General features: G+C 36.8%; 1 protein-coding gene across 2 annotated transcripts; it reads right to left on the bottom strand.

Annotated features, from left to right (window-relative positions):
- Positions 1-7,074: 7,074 nt before the first annotated feature.
- Positions 7,075-18,145, bottom strand: mbpa (myelin basic protein a). 2 transcript variants are annotated; one of them, XM_081377592.1, is made up of 6 exons: positions 17,860-18,145; positions 16,077-16,181; positions 12,667-12,693; positions 12,372-12,392; positions 10,312-10,401; positions 7,075-8,579 (listed from the first exon to the last, which is right to left on the bottom strand). In XM_081377592.1, exons 1-6 carry the CDS (start codon positions 17,977-17,979, stop codon positions 8,529-8,531), a joined length of 414 nt encoding a protein of 137 aa, XP_081233718.1. In that variant the 5' UTR covers positions 17,980-18,145; the 3' UTR covers positions 7,075-8,528. The 2 variants fall into 2 exon arrangements, with proteins under 2 accessions (XP_081233718.1, XP_081233719.1); XM_081377593.1 differs by having other exon boundaries at positions 16,077-16,145; positions 17,860-18,084.
- Positions 18,146-22,017: the final 3,872 nt, after the last annotated feature.

Below are 22,017 nucleotides of genomic sequence, written 5' to 3'. Positions count from 1 at the left end.
ATATGATAAATAAGTTATGACTTATTGGTTTTACATTGCTTTAACTCATCAAAATAAGTTAAGCAATTTTCAACTTTTTTATTAGTTATACAAAAATTATACTCTGTTTATTTAATTTAAGTTGAAATGACTTATTCATTCAAGTTGATTGTACTTAAACATTTAAACGGACAGTATGGCATTTTTCGCCACTAGGGGTCGCTAACCTATTTACTATAACAAAGGCGTAGATTGATGACGCAACATTTGCTAAGAATTATGGATCTTGTCGTCAACGTCAAGCCGACTGATCTAATAATGTTTATGGATGAGTGAATACATCGATGTTTTTATCATGACTGTGATATAAAGCAGTTCGGGATTGCTAAGAGACAGCTATCAGCTCCACACGCGACGCGAGTCCAGCGGATATAAAAGGAATATGGACATTTCATTCTACCGAACTACACGCAGAATTACTACTCACAGGTCAGTTTATTAGACAAATTAAACTTGTGAGGTAACGCAGTGCTGTTTCACTTGGTCTAACATTACACTATCACACTAAACTGCATTTGAATGTGTTGAAATGTATGTGTTAGTTTGTCTGTATGAGACTAGCAGTAAGCTAGATCAACATTAGAATAACATACAGATCATATTCTGACATTTTATCATTGTTGAACTATATAACATTGATTAGTTTTATGTAAATGTGCTCACCTGTTTAATAAAGTACATGTAGGAGCGGTCGAAGTCTCGGACGTGGAGCTCTCGTTTATATACTGTCTATGGGAGCTCTAGGCATCTCGAAAACACCGCGCTGATATTGATTCTCGTTTTAGTTCTCCTTTTTTATCCAAAGTCTGCTTGCCATTGTCCATAATGTTTGAACGAAACAACAACAACAGCGTGCAAATAGACATTGCAAACTACACATTTTGTCCACGTCAGTCGCTTTGGTTACTATCAGACGGCTCTGGTTGCTATGGCAGCACGAGCGGAAACCAGGGACAATGCGGATATGACGCCATTGACTGCGACAAAACAGAAATAAAGAAACGTGCCGTGTCTTCAAATTAAATTACAAATTTCTCCTGGTTTGAAAGTTGTTGGAAACAGTCGGGATAATGTAAGTACACAACTAAAAAAAATATATAACAGAGATATAGTGATTTTTGCTATTTTTAAAGCCAAAAAGTTACATATTGTGCCTTTAAGGCAGTGTAGTAGGCCTAACATAAAACAGAAGTCCAACTAAATCTAAAAAAAAAAAAAAAACATGCCATGAGTAATGTAGAGTCTACTGTTTACAGTTTACAGAGCCAACAGTCTACAGTTTTTTGCTAACATTTTGAGAACATTCCCTGTTAGCTGAGAAAACTTTTCAGATAAAACGGTGAACGATGTGTAAATAATGTTTCTGTGCTAACGTTTTGAGAACATTGTGAAAGACCAGATAACTCTGGACGAACATTCTAACGTGACTGGAAGAACGTTTGTTCAGAACTTTGAGAGAACCTTTCCAGTTAAAGTTCTGAGAACGCTCCCTGTTAGCTACCTGATTTGATTTGAGTTTTGTTATATGATAATGTTAGACTGGGCAGAGAGTTTCAAATATAACATCACCTGCAGGTGACTGACAATGGAGAGCAGCTGTTTAACAGACAGTTTTGCATATCTGCAACCTGGCGGTTAGAAAGAATATGACCCTCCTAGTCACATTACAAAAACACAAAATAACAGTACTTGTGTGTGACGTCATGTAGGCCTACCTGTGTGTGCGCAGCCATTCTCACCTTTGAGAAATGACAGTATTGGGTTCTTAGTTTTCATTCAGAAACCTAATTTATAATGCATTCATAATACACTAGGTTGGCCTAATAACCAGCAAATCTGATCTCTCTCAGACATAGATGTATGAGGAGGAGGGAGAATCCAGGATGAATGAGAAAGGAAGGGAGGGCTAAGAGAGAGAGAGAGAGAGAGAGAGATAGCAGGGGCGCGGGCAGATGGTCGGGCTGGTGTGGAGTCTTGCTTCGGTGGAAATCCCTGAGTGCTTAACCCCTCCTCCACTAGGGAGAGATGTGTCATGACAACAGTTCTCCCCCCTCCCTGCGGCAGATCCTCACTGCTATCACCAATCCAGGCCCCCAGAGGAGAAGAAACAGCTCTGTCGGTCTGCCTCCGCAATACTCTTCACATCTGCATTTGTGCAGGTCCAGGGGATAGATAGACAGACAGACAGACAGATTGAATCATAATGGATGTTTAGGATATTGACCTGAATATTGAAATAAACCTGTCCTTGACTCTTCTCTTAGAGCCACTGATGCCCTCTATTGGCTCGCCACAGTCACAACACCCACCTTATGAGCCATAAAAACAGTCACTGCAACAAGTCAAAGATATTACAGTGGTTCTCAGCCTTTTTTGATTCCATGATCCCATTGTCCCCAGGCCCACAATGTAGGCGGAGCTATTTCTGGTACTTATGCTGTAATGACAAAGCTGCTTTGTGTAATGTAATTTATACAATAATAATTAAATTCTAAAAGTTTCAAGAATGGAATTTTCCAGTAGTTTGTGTGTGTGTTTATATATATATATATATATATATATATATATATATATATATATATATATATATATATATATATATATATATATATAATTTTTTTTTTTTTTTTTTTAATTACTCATAAATAATCAATTCTACCTGATAAAATATTTTAGAGCTTGGCATTACTGGCAAAATGTATCATCATAGAAATTATAGAATTTATAGGGGAAAAAAAGATAAAAGAGAACAAAGCTTCATTTCAGAAAATAAAATGCTGTAAATAAATAATGAATGAATGAGATATATATATATACATCCAAGCTTAATATCAAGTTTAATATCAAATATCAATATCAAATATCAAGCTTAATATCAAGTAAAAATACAGAATTGTATTGCTAATTAAGGAACAGCCATGCAAACTTCACTTCACTATTACACCAAAGGAGGGCAGTGTTTCACGTTTTATAGTAATACTATCTAACACCTGTTGCCATGTGCAACATTACACAGAGGATAATGGATTTACGCAAGCGTTCATCTGTACATGGATGGCCCTGTAGATATTCTAAGAACAGATCAAACATTTCTCTTCAAAGAAACCTGTGACACATCATCCTCTTGTGATGTGTCGGGATCATATTCATAGAATTCGACGTGACAGATCCTCAGGTGTTATAATGAGAAGTCCATTTGTGGACCCTCCAGGTCTCAAGAGCGTGTTTTAAGACATGAGATATCATGTGATTGTGTGTGTGAAAAGAAAGTCACTTTATCGACCGAGGTGCAGTATTTATCAAAATGTACTGTTCTTGGGTTTTGTTAAATGTTTGGATGATAAGTTTCATGTTGACTGAGTTTTCATTAGACATGCAAAAAAGTCTGGGCTGTGTGTGATACTGATGCTGTGAGCTTTAGTCGTCTTTTCAAATAATTTATTGTTTCGCACTCTGACATTTGACACAAATGAAGTATTTTGAAATCGTTTAGACATTTTCAGTGACCTTTCAAGAGACTTATTTTAAGGGCATTTAAAGGAAAAGCAAGCCGAACACACCATGCAAAGGTCATGGCAATTCTTTTTGCTAGTATTGACTTAAAGAGAATCTCCAAGTCAATGATTTTCTGTCTCTCTTCTTGTTCTTTCACCTTAATGTTTTATGTTTTAAAGGAAATGGGCAGTTGACATGACATGCAATTTGACTGTCTTCAAGGAAACAGCCCAATCATTATTTTTGTTATATTTGTATCCTTTGGTTAGACAGAAAAGAACACATTTTGTCCATGAAAAACAAATTTTTTAATTGTTCTGTATTAGTCTCCTCATCTGTACACAGTGTTGGGTGTTAAGCGATTACATGTAATCTGGATTACGTTATCAGATTTAAAATATTAAGTAACTGTAATTAGACACTTTTTTAAATACTTTAAAAAAGTATTTAAAAAATACTTTTTTAAATATTCATAATCAAGACTAGTTACTTTTGTGTTAATTACATGATAACATGTTATGCTCACAATAGCATTCATTCATATTTACATGCAATGTAGGGATTCCCCATCTTTTTTTGTCTCTTTGACCTTATACTTTGACCAATACTTTATTTGAAGTTCCCCCTGAGATTTTAAGGGGGAATTTTTAACTTAATTTTATAATAAAATTAAGTTCTGCCATGAACACCCAGTTATTTTTTTTTTTTTTTTTTTTTTGGCTTTTAGTTTGTTTAATCTTTAATCACATGTGTTTTTTTTTTGTTTTAGTTTCCCACCAGTCACCAGTTGTCATGGACACTCATCTAATCATCACACCTGTTCGTTATCATCTCATTATCACTGTGTATTTAAGTTGCTCTGTTTCACCCTTCAGTAGTCGGTTGATGTTCGTGTGTGTTTAGACACGCTCTCGCTTTGTCTTCATTGCTTTCATTAAAGAACCCTTTCATTCATTGAAACCCTTTTGAACTCCTCTTCATCTTGTGACAGAACAACCTACTAGTGATGGGAATTTCTGATCATTTTACTGACTTTCTCGTTTGATCTCGTTCATCAAAATGAACGAATCTTCATTTTGTTAATTTAACTGGCTTTAAATGCTATACTTTTAACAGCCAAATTCTTCGAACACATCCACCTACGCAATCTTGATCATATTCTAAATGAAGAAATCATTATAATTCAGCCAAAGATAATTTACGGGGAACATAAATAATAACTTTAACTTCCGAGTCTTTCGTTCATTTGTCACGTGACAGGCACAGTGAACTTTCTGTTCATGAATGACCCATCACTACAACCTACCTACGAATGGAATATGCGGCTCAGTTTGCTGCAGTGGCTCAGAGTAGCCACAATCTTCAGAATCTTACTGAAAAGTTCTGCCGTCTAGCTGTCAACTCCATAAAATCGCGGTTCTGGATCAGGGCGAACTACCACCACCCTGTAAACCTCCCAGACACCTTAGGACTTTACTGGAGGGAAGCCATCATCAGGTGTCTGGAGAGCATCTGGCTCCACCACCACCCTCGACCGTGGAGACTTTGCGTGAGCCTCCCGCAGATGGAGAGCGCCACCTGCTGCAATGCCTGAGCCTGAAGACGAAGGGAAAACGCTGACCATCGCCCCATAAGCCGGTACCTCAGAGTGCTTCTGACCTGGGGTGTGAGCCAGCTACAGCAGTAACAGAGGGAATACTAGTGGATTTGGCACAGGGGACTGGATGATGGATTTGAACACGGTGGTACTACCTCCCACCCGTTATCATCTGTCTGCTCGTCATCATCGCTGTTTCAAGACAGCAGTAAGACTGTATCATCGACCTGTTGGGAATTGGAATTACCGTCATTGATCACGTCAAGTTTACCTCTGTCACCTTCACCGCAAAGCTCAGCCAGTCTTCCAGCCCCTGGATGCCTGCAGCCCCTCGTCTTCCACGGGAATGCCTTGCTGTAACGCGAAGCCGCAGGTCGTGTGAGAGGATCCTGTGGGCTCCATCTTGGCTCCTTCGACCATCCGGTCCACCAGAGACTTTGAACTCTCCTTCAACTTCATCTTGTGACAAATTCACAGTTCTCTGATGTCAGTTAATGGTCACATGACATGTAGGTAAACAACAGGGCTGCGTTCAGCCCCGACAAAACGTTGCACAACGTTTTTTAAACAGAAACGGTGATGCGTTGAACACACTGTTCTGATGACGCAAGAGTTGCAACTATGGCAGCTGAGAAGGCCATTCTTTGTGTTCTTTGTGAAGAATTTTCGGAGCCTGATGAAGTCGGTATAAATATGTGTTTAATACTACAAAATATGCCCGATGTTACAGTTACTGCACTTGCTGCCCAGAACAAAAGAGAACATCCCAATCGAGTGAAGGGATTGCTGAAACTGAAATGGAAGCACACATCTTACCTAATTCAGACTAAAACACATCTATTTAGCCTCACATACTGACTTTATTTGTAGTTCATACTGTTTTAATACCCTGTATTTTCTTTCTCATTTTTAGGAAAAGCACTTAATTACCATTGTTTATTTCTATACCAAATGTCATACACTTGCAATGAAGCTAAAAATATAAACAACTACATCATTATGTTGATATCCTATATTTTTACAATAAAACTTACACAAACATGTCTTCTAATATCCTCAGTTGTTGCATATACCGAGCTGCATCGAACACATTGTGTGAGTTCACTTTAATACCGCGTGCTTTACATGTTGCTGTTGATTGGGCTGCAGTTCTGACACACCCACCAAACAAGAGAAAACGTATCTTTTGCACACCGGTGCACTTTCCAGGAAACATGACGTTCAACCCGGAAACCGTAGCAAAACGTTTCGCACCGTTTTGAACTTAAACATGCCCCAGTTCTCTGATGTCAGTTAATGGTCACATGACATGTAAGTAAACAAATAAAATACTTCATTTTTTTTTTTTTTTGAGTAAATTGTTTTATTTTAATTGTTTATATTTTAAAGGATTATTTAATTAATAGCTTTTTATTAAACTCGCGAACCCCAGTTTGGGAAACCCTGGCGTAATGTAATATTTAATTCACTTCATGTTGTTGATTACAAAGAATGTAATATAGATTTTCGTTCTCTTTGTATTTTATATCAATATGTTACAAAATGATCCGATTCAAATCAACGTGGTAAACAAGTTAGGTGAAAAGTAATCTAAAAGTAGTCCGATTATATTACCTTAAATGTGTAATGGATTACGTTACTAACTACAATTTTTGTCATGTAATTTGGAATCTGTAACTGACTACAATTTGAATGTAATCTACCCAGCACTGTCGGTACAGAATTCTGGATTAACACGTATGGACAAACAATTGCAACATAATGGCATTACGGTGAGAATTAATAAAAAAATTATCTTAAAGGTCTATGCAATTTTGTCTCTAATATTCAAATCCGGATTAGTGACAAAAATCTATCTGTGCAATCAAAATTCAAAAACAAAAATAAAAACACACTTAGTGAGATTTTTGAGGATGAACAGATGCACAATCAAACACAGACTTGATATAATTCTGATTCTTTATTTAACGTTACTTTATAAATAAAGGGAGGGTTAAAATAACATCAGTACACCTGGCCACTTCAGAATATCCTGTGCATTATGGAAAGTGTAGCACCATTTTGGAGACAAATCCAGCGCTGACAGCGAGAATATTTGACCGAATGTTTATTCAGCACTATTTCAGAAACAGTACATACAGGAAGAGTCTATGAGACACGAAACAATGAACATTATTAAGACTCATGAGAAACATCACATAAATAAAAATCAGCTGAATAAACTCCATTTCACTCTTTATCATTTCCCACATTTTCCCTCTTACACTTTCATGTTTCCTTCCTTTTTTCCCACCAGTTTCACACCCTTTATGCTCCCAGTGACTGTTTGTCCTAGATTTCTGCTTGTCTGTTATTTGAATATTAATCCTACCTTTGGTAATTACATGAGACCTTTCTAAAATAACATCAAAATTGCACACATAATGACGCAGACAACTTTTACAGGCTGTTTTAACACACATACTGCAGTGCAACATCCGAGGGCATACAATCCAAGCTTCATATATGCTTAGAATCTATTCCCTATAGTCCACAAAATTGTGTTTTTAGTCTTCTTTTAATGCGTGTTCCTAATTAAGAGCTAAATAACTTCTCAAATAAATCGAATTTAATATTAGGTAAATGTTCGTGTATTAAAATTAAATAACATTTATTAAAATTCTCATAACACAATAAGGAATCCTATATACAAATTCCTGGTACAAAGTAAATAACCCATATATAATGCAACACAAGGACCACAATACACATAAACATCCACAAATACACAGCACATCACTGAGGTTGAACATTGATCTCAACAAAACCATGGATAGGCCTTTTCACTGTAGCACAAAGACTAATGTCACGCATCAAATGCTGGATAGCACACAAACAACCCATTGTGTGAGATACATCTGAGACGAATTCAGAATTATAAGATCATGGGTTTTGAATGATGGCCATTATTTTCCCACTTTTACAGGCTCAAACAGAGAAATATTCTGTCTAGTTCAGTCAATTAAGGCTAATATCAAACCTTTTGGTTAATCTCCATTGCTGAGGGATGTTGATCCCTTTTTGCTCTTGGAACATTTTCGAATTGGTCACTTCAACTAAATTTTGGAGGGAGACTTTCAGTATAGCAACTAGACGTATCACATCACCTGACCATTGACGGTTATTGCAGCAGTTTTGCACACATACTTGCTTACACACATGCTTATGAAACCCTGCAGGAATGTAAAAACAGATACTTGGATTGTATCTCTATCTAGGAAGCAAAGATGGCCAATGTTAGTCTGTTAAACTCGCCGCGACTTGTGAATTTATAGGGCAGAGATCCTCCCGCTCAGGTTTTTGCTTTTCGTCCGTTTCACTCTCTTCCATCTTAGTGTTTTTCTGGTCGGCGAAGGGCTCAGAAGATGGTGCTCCAGCGTTTGGGTGGAGAGCGAGATCGGCTTTCTCCCTGAGATCGGAGAGAAAACCAGGAGAGTCATCTACATATCAGACGTGTGACACAAAACCGCCTCGACACTGATGGATTATGCAAGGTCAAAATCACCGTTAGTTCTAAAACATATTACAAAAGAATAAATGCTGAAGCGTGCAATGAAATAGCACTTAGCATCAGAAGGATGGGTGAAGGACTGAATGTTCAATGTCACAACTGTAGTCTTTAATAACAAAATGACATAATGTTGAGTCATCCATGTTGTAGGAGCATTACCCAGCCGTAACAATATGCTACATATCTAAAAGAGTGATCTGAGCACTCAGCGTTCTCTAGCTCTACAGCAAAATGGAGGTGGAGAGCCAGCCTGATTTGATTGTGTCCACTGTTCAGGAGAGATTGTCATGTGAAAAGTTCAAAAGGGAGAAAAGGAAATTAGCCAAGAGAGCAGATGAGGTAGATATTTGAGCTGAACGTGAGCATCATGCTTGGATGTTTAAAGTGATCAAAATAGCGTTCAAAAATAGCATATGGACCAAATACTTGCCAATGTACATTTACATTACTGTATCTAAAACTGGGTCATTTTTATGTATTTATTTTTTAAGAAATGAATACTTGTATTCATCAAGGATGCATTAAATTGATCAAAAGGTACATTTATAATGTTACAAAAGATTTTGGTTTCTAATAAATGCTGAACTTTCTTTGTTAAAAAAAATGTCCCATGCTGTTTCCACCAAAATATTGAGCAGCACAACTGTTTTCAACATTAGTAATAAGAAATGTTTCTTGAGTACCAAATCAGCATTTTAGAATGATTTCTGATAGATCATGTGACACTGAAGAAATACGTTATTTTAAATTGTAAAAATATTTCAAAATACTACTGTATTTACTTTTCTTTATGAGAATGTCATTCCAAGCCTGTATGACCAGTTCGGTAGTTACTAGATCAGTAACCTATTTTCATTGTTTCCATAATGAAAGTGAATGGTTGACCATGACTGTCTAGTCTCATACAGAGCTATCAAACAGATTCAGATGAACTGAAATATAGTGCACACTCTTTTTTTTTTTCTTTCTTCCCCCCTTCCTTGTCTTTTTTGTCTTGGTCTCTTTCCACTTTCATTGTATGGACAAAAAGCACCTCAGACATGCTGATTTAAAGCTTTTCTTTCCATGGACGAAAGGGAGTCATACAGATTGTAAATTACCACATTTTCCTTTTAATGTGAACGATTCTTTAAGAAGCAGGTGATATTTCTTAATCCACTGAAAATCAAATCTTTTTGAGAATCAATGAGCATGAAGAGATGTGAATACTTGTATGCACTGTACCTGGCAAAAGTCCACAATGCTTATGTTATTATGAGGCTCTCAAGGACTAACTGAATAAGCAAGGTAAGGGCGCATGGTAAGACTCAACTTTCCATGAGTCCAGAATAGACGGGCCTTCATTATAACCTGAATAAATATTGATTTTGAAAAGCTTAAGTGAATAAAAGTCCCTCAATGACTGCTGAAAGACTGAACAGCCTTTTCAAAGCAATAATCTATGCTCCATCCTGTTATTGAGCATTTTTAATAGCCTTAATTACATCTCAGTGTTGAAATTGCTTTCTTTGCATTTGCATGTAATTGCGCTTAAATAAGAAGAACCTCATTTAAATAACCAAAAAAGAGATCTAAACTTTTTCTCAGAGGATCTAACACTGATTTCTTTTTTCTGCAGTTTTAGTCTCACCAGGTTGAAGATTCTGGAGAGTGTATTCTGTTCTCTTCTGCGTCTGTGAGGCGATCTAATGCTCTCCGAGCCACGCGCTGACGGGGAAGCCTAAAACACATAGTTTATGAACACAAAAAGGATACCTGCCCAGTGCTGTTTAATGATAAACTATATGAAAATATTTTTCTTTGTCATGTTATGTCAAACTGTGTTTTAAAACAATGTATGATATAATGCTCAGTGAGGAACATACATGTTCAGCATGATATGATAATAAAGGTGAAGTGTGTGCATGTTTTTTTTTTTTCCAATGGAAAACTCTATTTCCTCCTATACCAGCTTAATAGCAGAAATAACTATAGGCAAGACAAGTTGATTTATCTGTTTCTATCAAAATGTTTAAAAAAACTTAATCGAAAACATTTATTTTTTTTCAATTTCATTTGATGGCACAAAAATTACACACTTCATCTTTAAAGGGATGGTTCGGAGTAAAATCAACCTAGGGTCCTTTGCACCATGACATTGAGCATATGAGTACAGAACCTATTTGTACTACTGTAGACGTTTGGTACCATTCTGGGCATTATATTTAGTGGGGTAATTTACGAGATACAAATTTGGATCCATTAGCGCCTGCACTAAGCCATTCAGCTGATATCTCGAAATAAGCTCTAACTTTAATAAGGTTCAACCAAGGGAAAAAAGACTTCTGGGGGAGAGTTTGGCTCGATGTCATGGTGCAAAGGACCCTAGGTTGATTTTACTCCGAACCATCCCTTTAAGGAAGTCTCAGAAATGTCCATGAACAACTGTTCATAATAGGTTCCTGTGTTCATAATTGCAATATAGCTTTTTTTGCTTTGCTTTGTTTTTTGATTGATGCTGCAATTCTGCACCAATGTCTACAAATAAAGAGTGCAATAGCAGGCTACAGCACAGAGGATGTTTGCCACATGTCAAGTATTACGGGGTGATTTAGAGTGCAGCAAATGGACAATCATAACATGGGTTATTTACATATTTTGATCTACTATGGGAAATGTTTTTTTGTGTGTCAGTTATTAATGTCCAAACGCATCCAATGCTGCATGCCTGCTTTTTAAATGCCTTTATGCACTGGAGCCTGTGGAGTTAAACAACACGTGACTAAAACACAGGGGGCACTGGTGAGTCAGTGAATCAGGACCTGGGAGGGGAGTAGATGGGTTGGAGAGGAATATGAGTTTATGGGGGGAGTGAACAGTTTGACCCCTAGAGAGAAAACGGCTTTACCGGCTGCGACTCAGAAAAAGTCTTGCCGTCTCAAAGTCATCAAGAAGCAGAGAGTCACTCTGGGTCAGGAGAAAAGCCATCATAAAAGAAAGAGTGCAACAATCAAGACAAAAAAAAATACAGTAGAAAGAAAGAAAGAAAGAAAGAAAGAAAGAAAGAAAGAAAGAAAGAAAGAAAGAAAGAAAGAAAGAAAGAAAGAAAGAAAGAAAGAAAGAAAGAAAGAAAGAAAGAAAGAAAGAAAGAAACTGAAATATAATCGTATAATAATTTCAGTGCCTGAGATCACTCTTTTATAGTACAGCTGAAAGCTGTGGAAATTCATAATCACATGATAGATTAGGATAAAATTATAACAGATTTCTTAAGTAATGGCTATTACATGCATTTTGGCATGAGAGTGTGCCTTAATAAGGGAAATAATTATATTAAAATAATTTAACCACAGTGCAGTAATGCTTATTAAACGCCACCAAGAAACAGGCTTAAATTTGGCCCTCAAAAACACTAAAAATGTGATCAATCAGGAGCTTTGTGGAAAATGAACCCACTCAACCTTATAAAACATCTTATACCACAGGTTAACGAGAAGATCGCATGAAGCGCAGCGAAAAGTTCAGCAGCTGTAATTAGAGCGATGCATTGGTTAATTCACAAAGAAGAGAACAAATGATAAAGAAACACGACAGATCTATTAGAAATGAGACACGAGACAGGAAGGCTTCCAGCAATCAGCCAATCAGATCTGTTTATGCGGGTGTCTGTGAATGCAAATGTGAATCACATCTCAAAGATGAGTGACGTACCAGGCCCAATACTTCTCTCCACTGCAAATGAAAAAAAAAGAAAGAATGTAGAATGATTCATTTTTTTTCTTAGAGGTAATTATAATTTCATTGCTGGATATGAGAGGGCATAGAAAATAATCGTGGGTCAAACCTATTCTATCAGCCAGGATGGCCTAATTAGAGTGTTATGAATATCACAGTGTTGCTCTGTTACTATTTATACCCTGAGCACTCTAAACGATTGCAAATCAATATACCAAGAGCATTAAAAAAAGGGATTAGATACATGCCAAGAGAAAAATGTGAGACTTACCCTTGACTTGGGACGAGGAGAGGACACCTTTCAAGAAACAAATTGAAAGTTTTAGTTAGAGAACATTTTATGAATTCAAAAGGCACAGCCACAGCTTTTAATGAAGAGGCCTGAGACTTATAACGAGACACTGCGTTGTCCAGTGTAATACACACAAGATAAGCAATCCATGAACAAAGATTTTTCATTTTAAAGAAGTTTACAGGGGCCCTTCATTATGCTTCCTTGCAGTTCAGATGAATAATGAAAGCAGAGCCTGTATCTTTTTAATGAACAAGCCCACACAACTGAGGAACAACTGTGCAATTAGTGTTTCTTAGAAAAACATTTTTAATGAGTAATGGGGAAATATTAACTGTTATAGTTTCTACAGAACCGGTTTTGTGTTTTTCAGAGGAAAATTCAAGAAAATTTCTGATATAAGGCTACATGCTGGTTGGAGTTCAACTCGTGTCACCTGAAAGAGGAATTTCATATTTACACATCACATCTTACATCATAAAAAAAAAAGAAAAAAAAAATGTGAAGAAGGTGATGGTAAAGTATGGAAGCTTGTTTCCGCCACAAAATAAAAAAAAAATAAAAGATAATTGCGACTTTTTATCTCACAATTGCGAGTTTACATCTCGCAATTCTGACTTTATTTCTCAGAATTGCGAGATATAAAGTCAGAATTGCGTGAAATAAAGTCAGAATTCTGAGATATAAAGTCAGAATTGCGTGATATAAAGTCAGAATTCTGAGATATAAAGTCAGAATTGCGAGATATAAAGTCGCAATTGCGTCTTATAAAGTCAGAATTCTGACTTTTTTTCTCGCAATTGCGACTTTATATCACGCAATTCTGACTTTATATCTCAGAATTCTGACTTTATATCACGCAATTCTGACTTTATAACACATAATTGCGAGTTTATATCTCGCAATTCTGACATCTTTTCTCAGAATTGTGAGATATAAAGTCCAATTCTAAGGGGGGAAAAAAAGACGGACTTTTTTTTTTTTACCTCAGAATAGTTTATATCTCACAATTCTGACTTTATAAGACGCAATTGCGACTTTATATCATGCAATTCTGACTTTATATCTCCCAATTGCGTGATATAAAGTCAGAATTCTGAGATATAAAGTCAGAATTCTGAGATATAAAGTCAGAATTGCGTGATATGAAGTCGCAATTGCGAGATGTAAACTCGCAATTGTGAGATAAAAAGTCGCAATTATCTTTTAAAATGTTTTATTCAGTGGCGGAAACAAGCTTCCATAGTAAAGAGAACAATCACTTCAAGTAAAACATCTTTGCTCTGTCTGGTAAATGTTTAATTTGAAACAGTGACTTTCAAAGAGTGACTCATTCACTAGTGACTAGGGTGTAAAAAACAAAACAAAACCAAAAAACATTAAATTTACGGTATAAAAACTGACAGCCGTGGTATCAACATTTTAGGTTTTACTTATTTAACTTCAATTTACAGTAAAAACTGATATAATGTTAAACCAACCTATACTAGTTTGTACCTTTGTAATACACTGACAAGCACCAAAACCAGGTGGTGAAGAGAAAGCAACATGATGAATCAAAGCTCATCACAAGCAGCTTTGCCACAAGCTGAGAATGTAATTACTAATATATAAAAGGTGCACAGTTTCATTCACACAAATGCTAAACGCATGGTAACACACATGACACTAAAGTGATGCATAAACATTATTTTATCAACAGAAGATGTAACACAAAATGTACAACAGATTAAAAAAACTAAGAAACCAATTAACAGGTTTTTACCGTCACATTTTTACAGTAAAACCATGATAAATCCAATCAAATTTATGGTTTTTATGGTGTCATAAAAACCATGAGAATTGGCCCCGCTTTATATGAAGTGTCTTTAACTACTGTGCACTAACATTTAAATTAATTATTTAATACAATGCACTTATTGTGTATGTTCATATTTTAATATCAATGTCAATGTCACTTTTATTTGTATAGCACTATTAAAACAGCACATGTTGACCAATGTGCTTTACATCATCTCAGTAAAAAAGACAAAATAGACATATATTTTAACATTACTTATACAGGCATGTAATTACAGCTGTAATTCATTTCTGTAATTACATCTGTAATTACACTGTTGACCCTTCCCTTACACCTCAACCCATTCTTAAATCTAACCAAACCATGCCTAACCACCCATATCCCACCTCAATACCAGAAAAAGTGTTTTGCAATACAATATTAACACAATAAGTACAATGTACTTATTTTTGATGTTAGTACATAGTAGTTAAGAACTCTTAATAGAAAGTGTGACCAGAGAATCTAACACTAGTGATGTAAGTGTGTGTAATGTCGTCTGTCTGACAGAAAAACAAGTCTGGACTATTGTAGCAAAGAAAACATGGGCTGCATGTTGAACATGACGACAAACTTGGCCTGTGAACTTAGACGGTGAATGGCCAGACACAATGTGGCATGTCTAGAACGAAAGCTGTCTGGAAGTTGCCTTTTGTTTGGGTTGCCTTATTGATTTTTTTGGTTTGCTCTTAAGTAGTCTTTATCAACTATATTATATATGCTCTTTCTTCTAATATATTTGACCTGATTTGTTGAATGAGGTTATGTTATCGTGCTGCTCGGTTCTTTCAAAAACGGTAACAGCATCTTTGGATCAGTGGGAGCTAAAGATGAGAACATAGGGAGGTGTGAAAATATCATTCTCATGTCTCGAGATGAATTGATTTCTTTTCTGGGAATTGATTCTATTGTTAGTTTCACATGACTCTTTGAAGTTTGGGACTTGTAAAAATCCATGCCAGTACACAATGGCCACGTTTCCACCAAAATGACCCGTAACAATTTGTCCCAGGAACTCTTTTTCCCCCAGACCTGTTGCTGTCTGTGTTTCCATCGTGGTCTAAAGTACCGTGAAGATTAGGCAAATTAGTCCGGTGACGTAGGTCTGTGTGTGACTTTCCAGTTTCCGCTGGATTTCATCCTCCGCAAATGAGCTTAATAAAGCCTGAACCTCGTCGGCGGTTCATTGGTCGTATTTTTTAAATTCCATTGTTGATTTGAATAGTAAACAACTCTTAATGCATTCACCGCAACAGACTTTTAAAAATGGTGGTTGAAATAAAATGCTACGTGGAGTCAACCAATCAAAATGCTGCGTGAACTCAACCAATCAGCATGTTCAGCAGCCAAATCCCACCCCCGAAAGTTCCTGAACTTTGAAAAAGTACTACCTGGCAAACAGGGACTTTCTGAGGGGGAATTTTTACCCAGGACTTCATTTAGACCCTGATCCCTGTGGTCAAAACACTTTAGAGTACTACCCCAAAGTCCCTACAGTTCCTGGGGAACGTTCCTGTGGTGGAAACACCGCTATAGATACTGTACTTACAAAGCTCCTGAAGAAATGCACCACAGGGTTGACATCTCCACGACGACGGGTGGAAGAGTGGTGGGGTCTCTGTGGAGAGGAGGATAGATGACCACGAAATGAGCCCTTCAAATAAATGAAAGAGAAATGTCCAGAGTCAAGGTATAACATGCATTATGACGACAACTTCTTGGACTGGAAATTCAACCAATAATTTTTTTTTTAAATTACGGTAACTCTTTATTTTGTTGGTCTCCTTTAGACATTCTGTTGACTATAAGGATTGTTGCACCTACACGTCAACTACCAGTCATTAGAGTATTAGACTGTCTGCTTAATATCTGCCAACACTTTATTTTAATGGTCCCCAACAGACATTGTACTGACTATAAGTCATTTGGCAAGTACACTTATGCTACTGACCTGAACCCTAACACTGTAAAAATGAACTGTTAAAAAAGAAAGTACCTGGTTGCCTAAAAATTGTAAGTCCATTGAAAATAAAACATTTAGTTTAAAACAAACTCAAACTATTATGTTCTCTGAACCACATTAATAATATAAGTTGATTTGACAAAAGAAAAAAGTTATGATAAAACTTTTTTTTTTTACAGTGTAAACCTAACAGTCTACTAATACTCAACTACTCTAATGAGAGTTAGTTGACATAGGTGCAACATTATAGAACAATATAATTTATAAATGAGACAATAGAATGTCTAAAGGAGATCATCAAAATAAAGTGAAACCAATTTAATTACATTCCCAATCCAAATTTTACATTTCTGTGACAAAAGATAGCCACGAGAAAACATAGAAGAGGCAAAACTGGAAATAAAATTATCATACTAATCTAAATTTATCTATGCATATAAAATAGACATTCTTTGAACATTAAAATGAGCATGCATCAAGGAGGTATGAGTTTCAATAGATACAGCTCTGCCTAGAGGAAGTAACTGAATCGCACTTTACTGCCAGAACAGAAAACCCCTATCATATCTCTTGCACTGCAAACAACTGTGTCCAAAGATTCTTAATGTTGTGAGGATCCATTGTCCCCCCCCCCACCCACCCCAATTTGAGCCCATTTGCTTTGATCAGTTGCTGCTAAAGAAGTCAAAAAAATAATTCTCATTATCGTTATCAGTTGCTGAAGCAGAATGAACAGTGTTTGATAATTCATCATTTTGAAAAAGATAGATTCAGCTATTTGTTCGGGATTTAAGACCAAATTCTTTGTTTAAATGCTCTGTAAAATAAGACTAAAATAATTTTCTTATTTGCTAATGTGACTTGAACATATGAAAGTATGATTTATGAAATGTTCTGAGAAAAAAAATCCATATATGAAATTTTAGTGATATATAACTGATTTATCTTTAGAAATTGTACATTATTTATTGATATAGACAGTATTGGGTGGCAAATAAACAGAACACCAAATAGTAAGATTTAAATTATGAGCGTTAACATAATACTTTGGCAAACTGCATGCATAATGCTGCAGAATTCAACCAATGCAGAGATTAGGTGAATTCCATAATTCGGTAATGCAAGCTAAAATGAGATGAGAAGAGGCAGCCTATTTGCAGTACAGATGAATTTGAACTCCACACTCCATAAACAACCTCACTAGACTCAAGAGTATTGCATCCCAATGAATTCAACACAAATGCAATCACCACTGAGTCCTAAGCTATATTCGAATTCAGCTTCTCAATCTGGAACCAGTATTTACCCCAAACAATTTAGCAAGAAGTTGTCGTTGACCATGACAATGTTTTAAATAAAAATGACTCACTTTTCCCTTTTTCTTTTTGTCTCCTCCAAAGAACCTGCCAATCTGATCCAGGAGACCAGGGGCCTTCTTCTTCCTGCCCAGCCCGAATGCGCTTTGTCCAGAGGTGCTTGCAGTGGCCATTCTAGGTGTTGATCTGTTTGGTGGTCTACAGTCTGGACGGCCCACGAATGTCCTTCTCAACTCAATCCAAATTCCGCTCTGGGGACACTCTGCAAACCTTCTCGATAGTCTTCGGCGCTTCTAAGGAAGAAGGGCTGGCCTTTGAAGGTGTCGTCCCCTCCGTTGCAAGGCATCACGGGAGATGAGGTGGGTCTGTAATAGCGTCAGTGATTCTGGGCTGGTGCCAGGCATTCTTTCGAGCCCTATGTGCCCGCGGAGGGTGTCACTACCCTGCTCTCTGATAAAAGGAGCTGCTATTGTTCTAGTCCACATCTGCCTCGACTTGGGTCAAGCACAACAAGGCCTGTCTATGAGAAAGAACCAGAGCGCAGTGAAGAACGGCTTCGGCACAATCAAACCATTGTTGTGATGACTCATGTTCATTATACAAATAGTTTACATTGAGAAATGACATATGGTATATTGCAACGTATAGGGTTTGGAATTGTTAGCTGCAGACACATGTTGCCACGTTCCATTCATGATAAAGCACGTCTCCAGACATTTAAGAAACACAGACACACCCTGATGATGTCATGCTACCGTTGAAGCAACACGCCTTCTTTTATTTCGAAAATGCTGTGAACTAGTTCTTGGACTGATTTCTTGAAGTAAGTGTTGTAAACTGTGCATCCTGACCTCGCCGGTGCAATCTGCACTCACCCACTCATTCTGTTCCCTCCACGTCTTGAAATATTCACAAATGAATTTTCAATGACTTTGCAATTCATTAACCGACTGCTGTGTGTGATACTCAGCATGGTTCCCTCCGTGCTTTTCAGATAAACATTATGATCACACAGAAAAATCTGTCTCTGTTGAGGGTGAAGTGCTGCTAAAAATGCTGTTGGCTGTAGCGTGCTGTTTTTTTCCAACTTTCTTTCAAACAATTGGCAGTTGTTTGTGCAGCGAGTTTGGCCAGAGAACAAAGGCCACAGTGTTTTGTAGTAAAAATATGCTGCTTTTATTATTCATTCATTCATTTTTTTTAAATGTATTCTCTTTTGTTGTTGTTGTACTATCTGTTGTAAAAACTGAAATTTCTGATTATATAATGTGAGGTTGCAACTTCCTTTGTCCTCAAAATGTTTTCCACACGGTCATTAGTCGAGGAAATTCATTTAAATATGCATAAGCTAAAATAATTAGGCATGTGTGAAATAGCTCAGGAAAATAACACAGCGTATAGGCAGAAATGTTGCACTGACTTTGTACACACATTTAGTCAATTTCATATTCCATCAAATCTAGGCCTGCAGTAATTTTAAAATGATGCCGTATGACTCAAAAGGGAGTAATGCAAAATCTATATACAGTAAATGCACTGTGTGCCAATGGCATCAATTTATTTTAACACATAGACATTCCAGAGCATTACAACAACACACGTTGGCTCAAAATTGAAGATGAAATAATGCAGGACACGTGGCCAAAGAAACTTGTACACATAATGTGTTGGTGATGAATGATACAATTTTCATATTTTTAGTATTATTCAAATTGAACATACAATAATAAGCATACGTGAGTGGAATTAAACACAAACCAATTTCCACATATGTTTTCAGTTGTTTATCACTGTATATTTAGTGCATACATTTGTGTGATTTTACTGTGAGCTGTTTAGAACACATTGAGTATTTGCAGAAGTGCACTCAAAACATGCACTTCACAAAGTCTATGTACATATTCAACTAGGTTAGCCTGACCTCTCAGTCTCAATTTATAGCAAACCCTGCGTCTCTATAAATGGTGCTAGAAGCTTGTGTTTGTTCTCTCTGACCAGTCCACAGAAGCTCATCTGTTGGCCGAAGGGCTGGCTATCTACAAACCTCCCACTGCTCTATAAGATATCAGTGCAGGAATGCAGGGAGTGGGCAGGTTGCACTTCAAGTGCCCTTGTGTTGAAGACGAGAGGCTTTGTTGCCCAGAAAGGGGTGAAAGAGACAGGAGCAAACAATACAATTCTTGATGTGCTCTTGTGGGATACAAACATGGGAAAGAGCCCAAAACAACGAGAAGTATGCAGATCACGATCAAGACGCCCACAGAGCAGCTTTGGCCCGACCACCACTTCCATTTGCTATAGAGAAGTCATTGTGAAAATGACTGTAGACCAACACTGTGTGTAGTTTAAACAGTTATTTAGCTGAAGAAGTCATAATTATCTTTAATTGAAATACAAGATGGCGTGATTGATCTTCACAGATTTGTGTACACATTTGTGTAAGTTGTGTCTACAAATCCATGAGGCCAACCAATCTAAATGCCAAACAAAAAAAAAATCCTTGGATGGTATGTTGGTTGCATGTAGAGCATATTTAGTACAGACTACACAGATTTTTACTTTTACCCCCATACAAAGGATATTTTCAGCATAACAATTTCAACAGCCTGTGCATTACTGGAAGACCTTTTGTCCAAAGACACTCACATGCTCAATGTCACTAATGAATATAGATAAAATAAACTTTAAATTATTTAAAAACACTTTAATTCATTTATATTTAAATTAATCTTTGATTAAAATGTCTAAAAAATCAATATCCTTTGAAAAATTGGAACTCTCATTAAATTTGAAACCTCTCTGTACTAATCTTTGTTGCAGAGTTAACATTTCTGTGAGTTTTTGCCCATGCATGGCGGTGCCAAGTGTGAGGGCATGATATTGTTGTGACATAAAACAAATGGCAGCATTATGCTTATGTCCAGCATTGAGAGAGGGTGCCAAGGGTTGATGGAATCATTGGCGGCCTATCACTGAGGCATTAGCATTGCTTTGTTTACTCGCCAGAAGGAACAATTAGGACAGGCCCCCGGCACACTGAGATCAGATATACCAAGGACAAAGTGCATGGAGTAGTTCTGGTTTGTTGTTGCTGCTGTATTGCTGAATATATTTTGAGACTATTCAACATCAACAAAAATGCTTTTGTTTCATTTAAAAAAGAAGCTTTTTAAGGAACTTGTCTGTGATTTCAAGTAATAATCAAATATGTGTCCAAAATCTCGCATTTAAGCTGTTGAGCATTCACAATAGTTAATCTTCATGACACCCCAGTACAGAGATGCAGAATGGAAGAGGTTGCGGTTACCAGCGGACATGTGAGACATGTGAGACACACCTTCCGGTGGCCACATTGATGAAGGATTGTGTATCCATTGCTAGAAATCAACAACACATGAGTGGCAGGCAGTGTGACATATGGCATGACATAAGAGTTTGTCTATGGGATGTGTACAGGACATAGAGGGTTGTGTTACAGAATTACAGCTTTACTGGGTGAGCCCTGTCCCTGAGTGCTGCCACAGACTTACACAATTGAGTCTTTGTAGCGTGATTCAAGCTGGTTTGTTCTTCACAGTTGTTATTCTGTGACTCAGAAACCCTTGATTTTTTATTTTATATGGATGTTAATCACTCCTTTAATTGTGCCCTTATTTTTTTATTGTTATTTTTTGTTAGATATTGGTAGTACTTTGTACTTAGTATACAAACTTTTACAGTGTATAATCGCATTCTGTTTTCTGTACACAAATAGTTTGGTTCTAAACAGAATTCACTTGTAAAAAAAAAATCAGATAGTGACAACCAAATGTTTAAAGGGGTCCTATAATGAAGGCGGATACGGGCTTCCACACAAAACTGAACTGAACTGAACAAGTAAAGGCCCCTTCACAGAAGAATGATAACTATTAAGATAACTTTAACAGTAACTGTATTAGCATCCACATCAATGCACGAAAAACATCTCTCAAAATTACGGCCAGTTAATAATACCTAGAATATTGATAGAATATTTTTTTTCCGATAGAATATCAAAATCGACTGCTGGCGGTAGATCCTTCTATTTAGCACCAAAACTTTGGAACAGTCTTCCTAACATTGTCCGGGAAGCAGACACACTCTGTCAGTTCAAAGCCAGATTAAAGACACATCTCTTTGACCTAGCATACACATAACACATTATAGACTTCTATAATTCAATGTTAGGCTGC

Source organism: Scardinius erythrophthalmus (assembly GCF_964197995.2).
Source record: "Scardinius erythrophthalmus genome assembly, chromosome: 10".
NCBI lineage: Eukaryota > Metazoa > Chordata > Actinopteri > Cypriniformes > Leuciscidae > Scardinius > Scardinius erythrophthalmus.
The sequence above is the reverse complement of the archived record's forward strand: the minus strand, read 5'-3'. Positions and strand labels throughout refer to the sequence as shown.

What these genes read in the sequence shown, in the direction of transcription:
- mbpa (XM_081377592.1), bottom strand. Translation starts at nt 17,979, where the DNA reads ATGGCCACTGCAAGCACCTCTGGACAAAGCGCATTCGGGCTGGGCAGG. An exon ending in CTCCTCGTCCCAAGTCAAGG is followed by an intron (nt 12,393 to 12,666) that starts GTAAGTCTCACA and finishes TTTCATTTGCAG; the next exon opens with TGGAGAGAAGTATTGGGCCT. An exon ending in GGAGAGAAGTATTGGGCCTG is followed by an intron (nt 10,402 to 12,371) that starts GTACGTCACTCA and finishes TATGTGTTTTAG; the next exon opens with GCTTCCCCGTCAGCGCGTGG.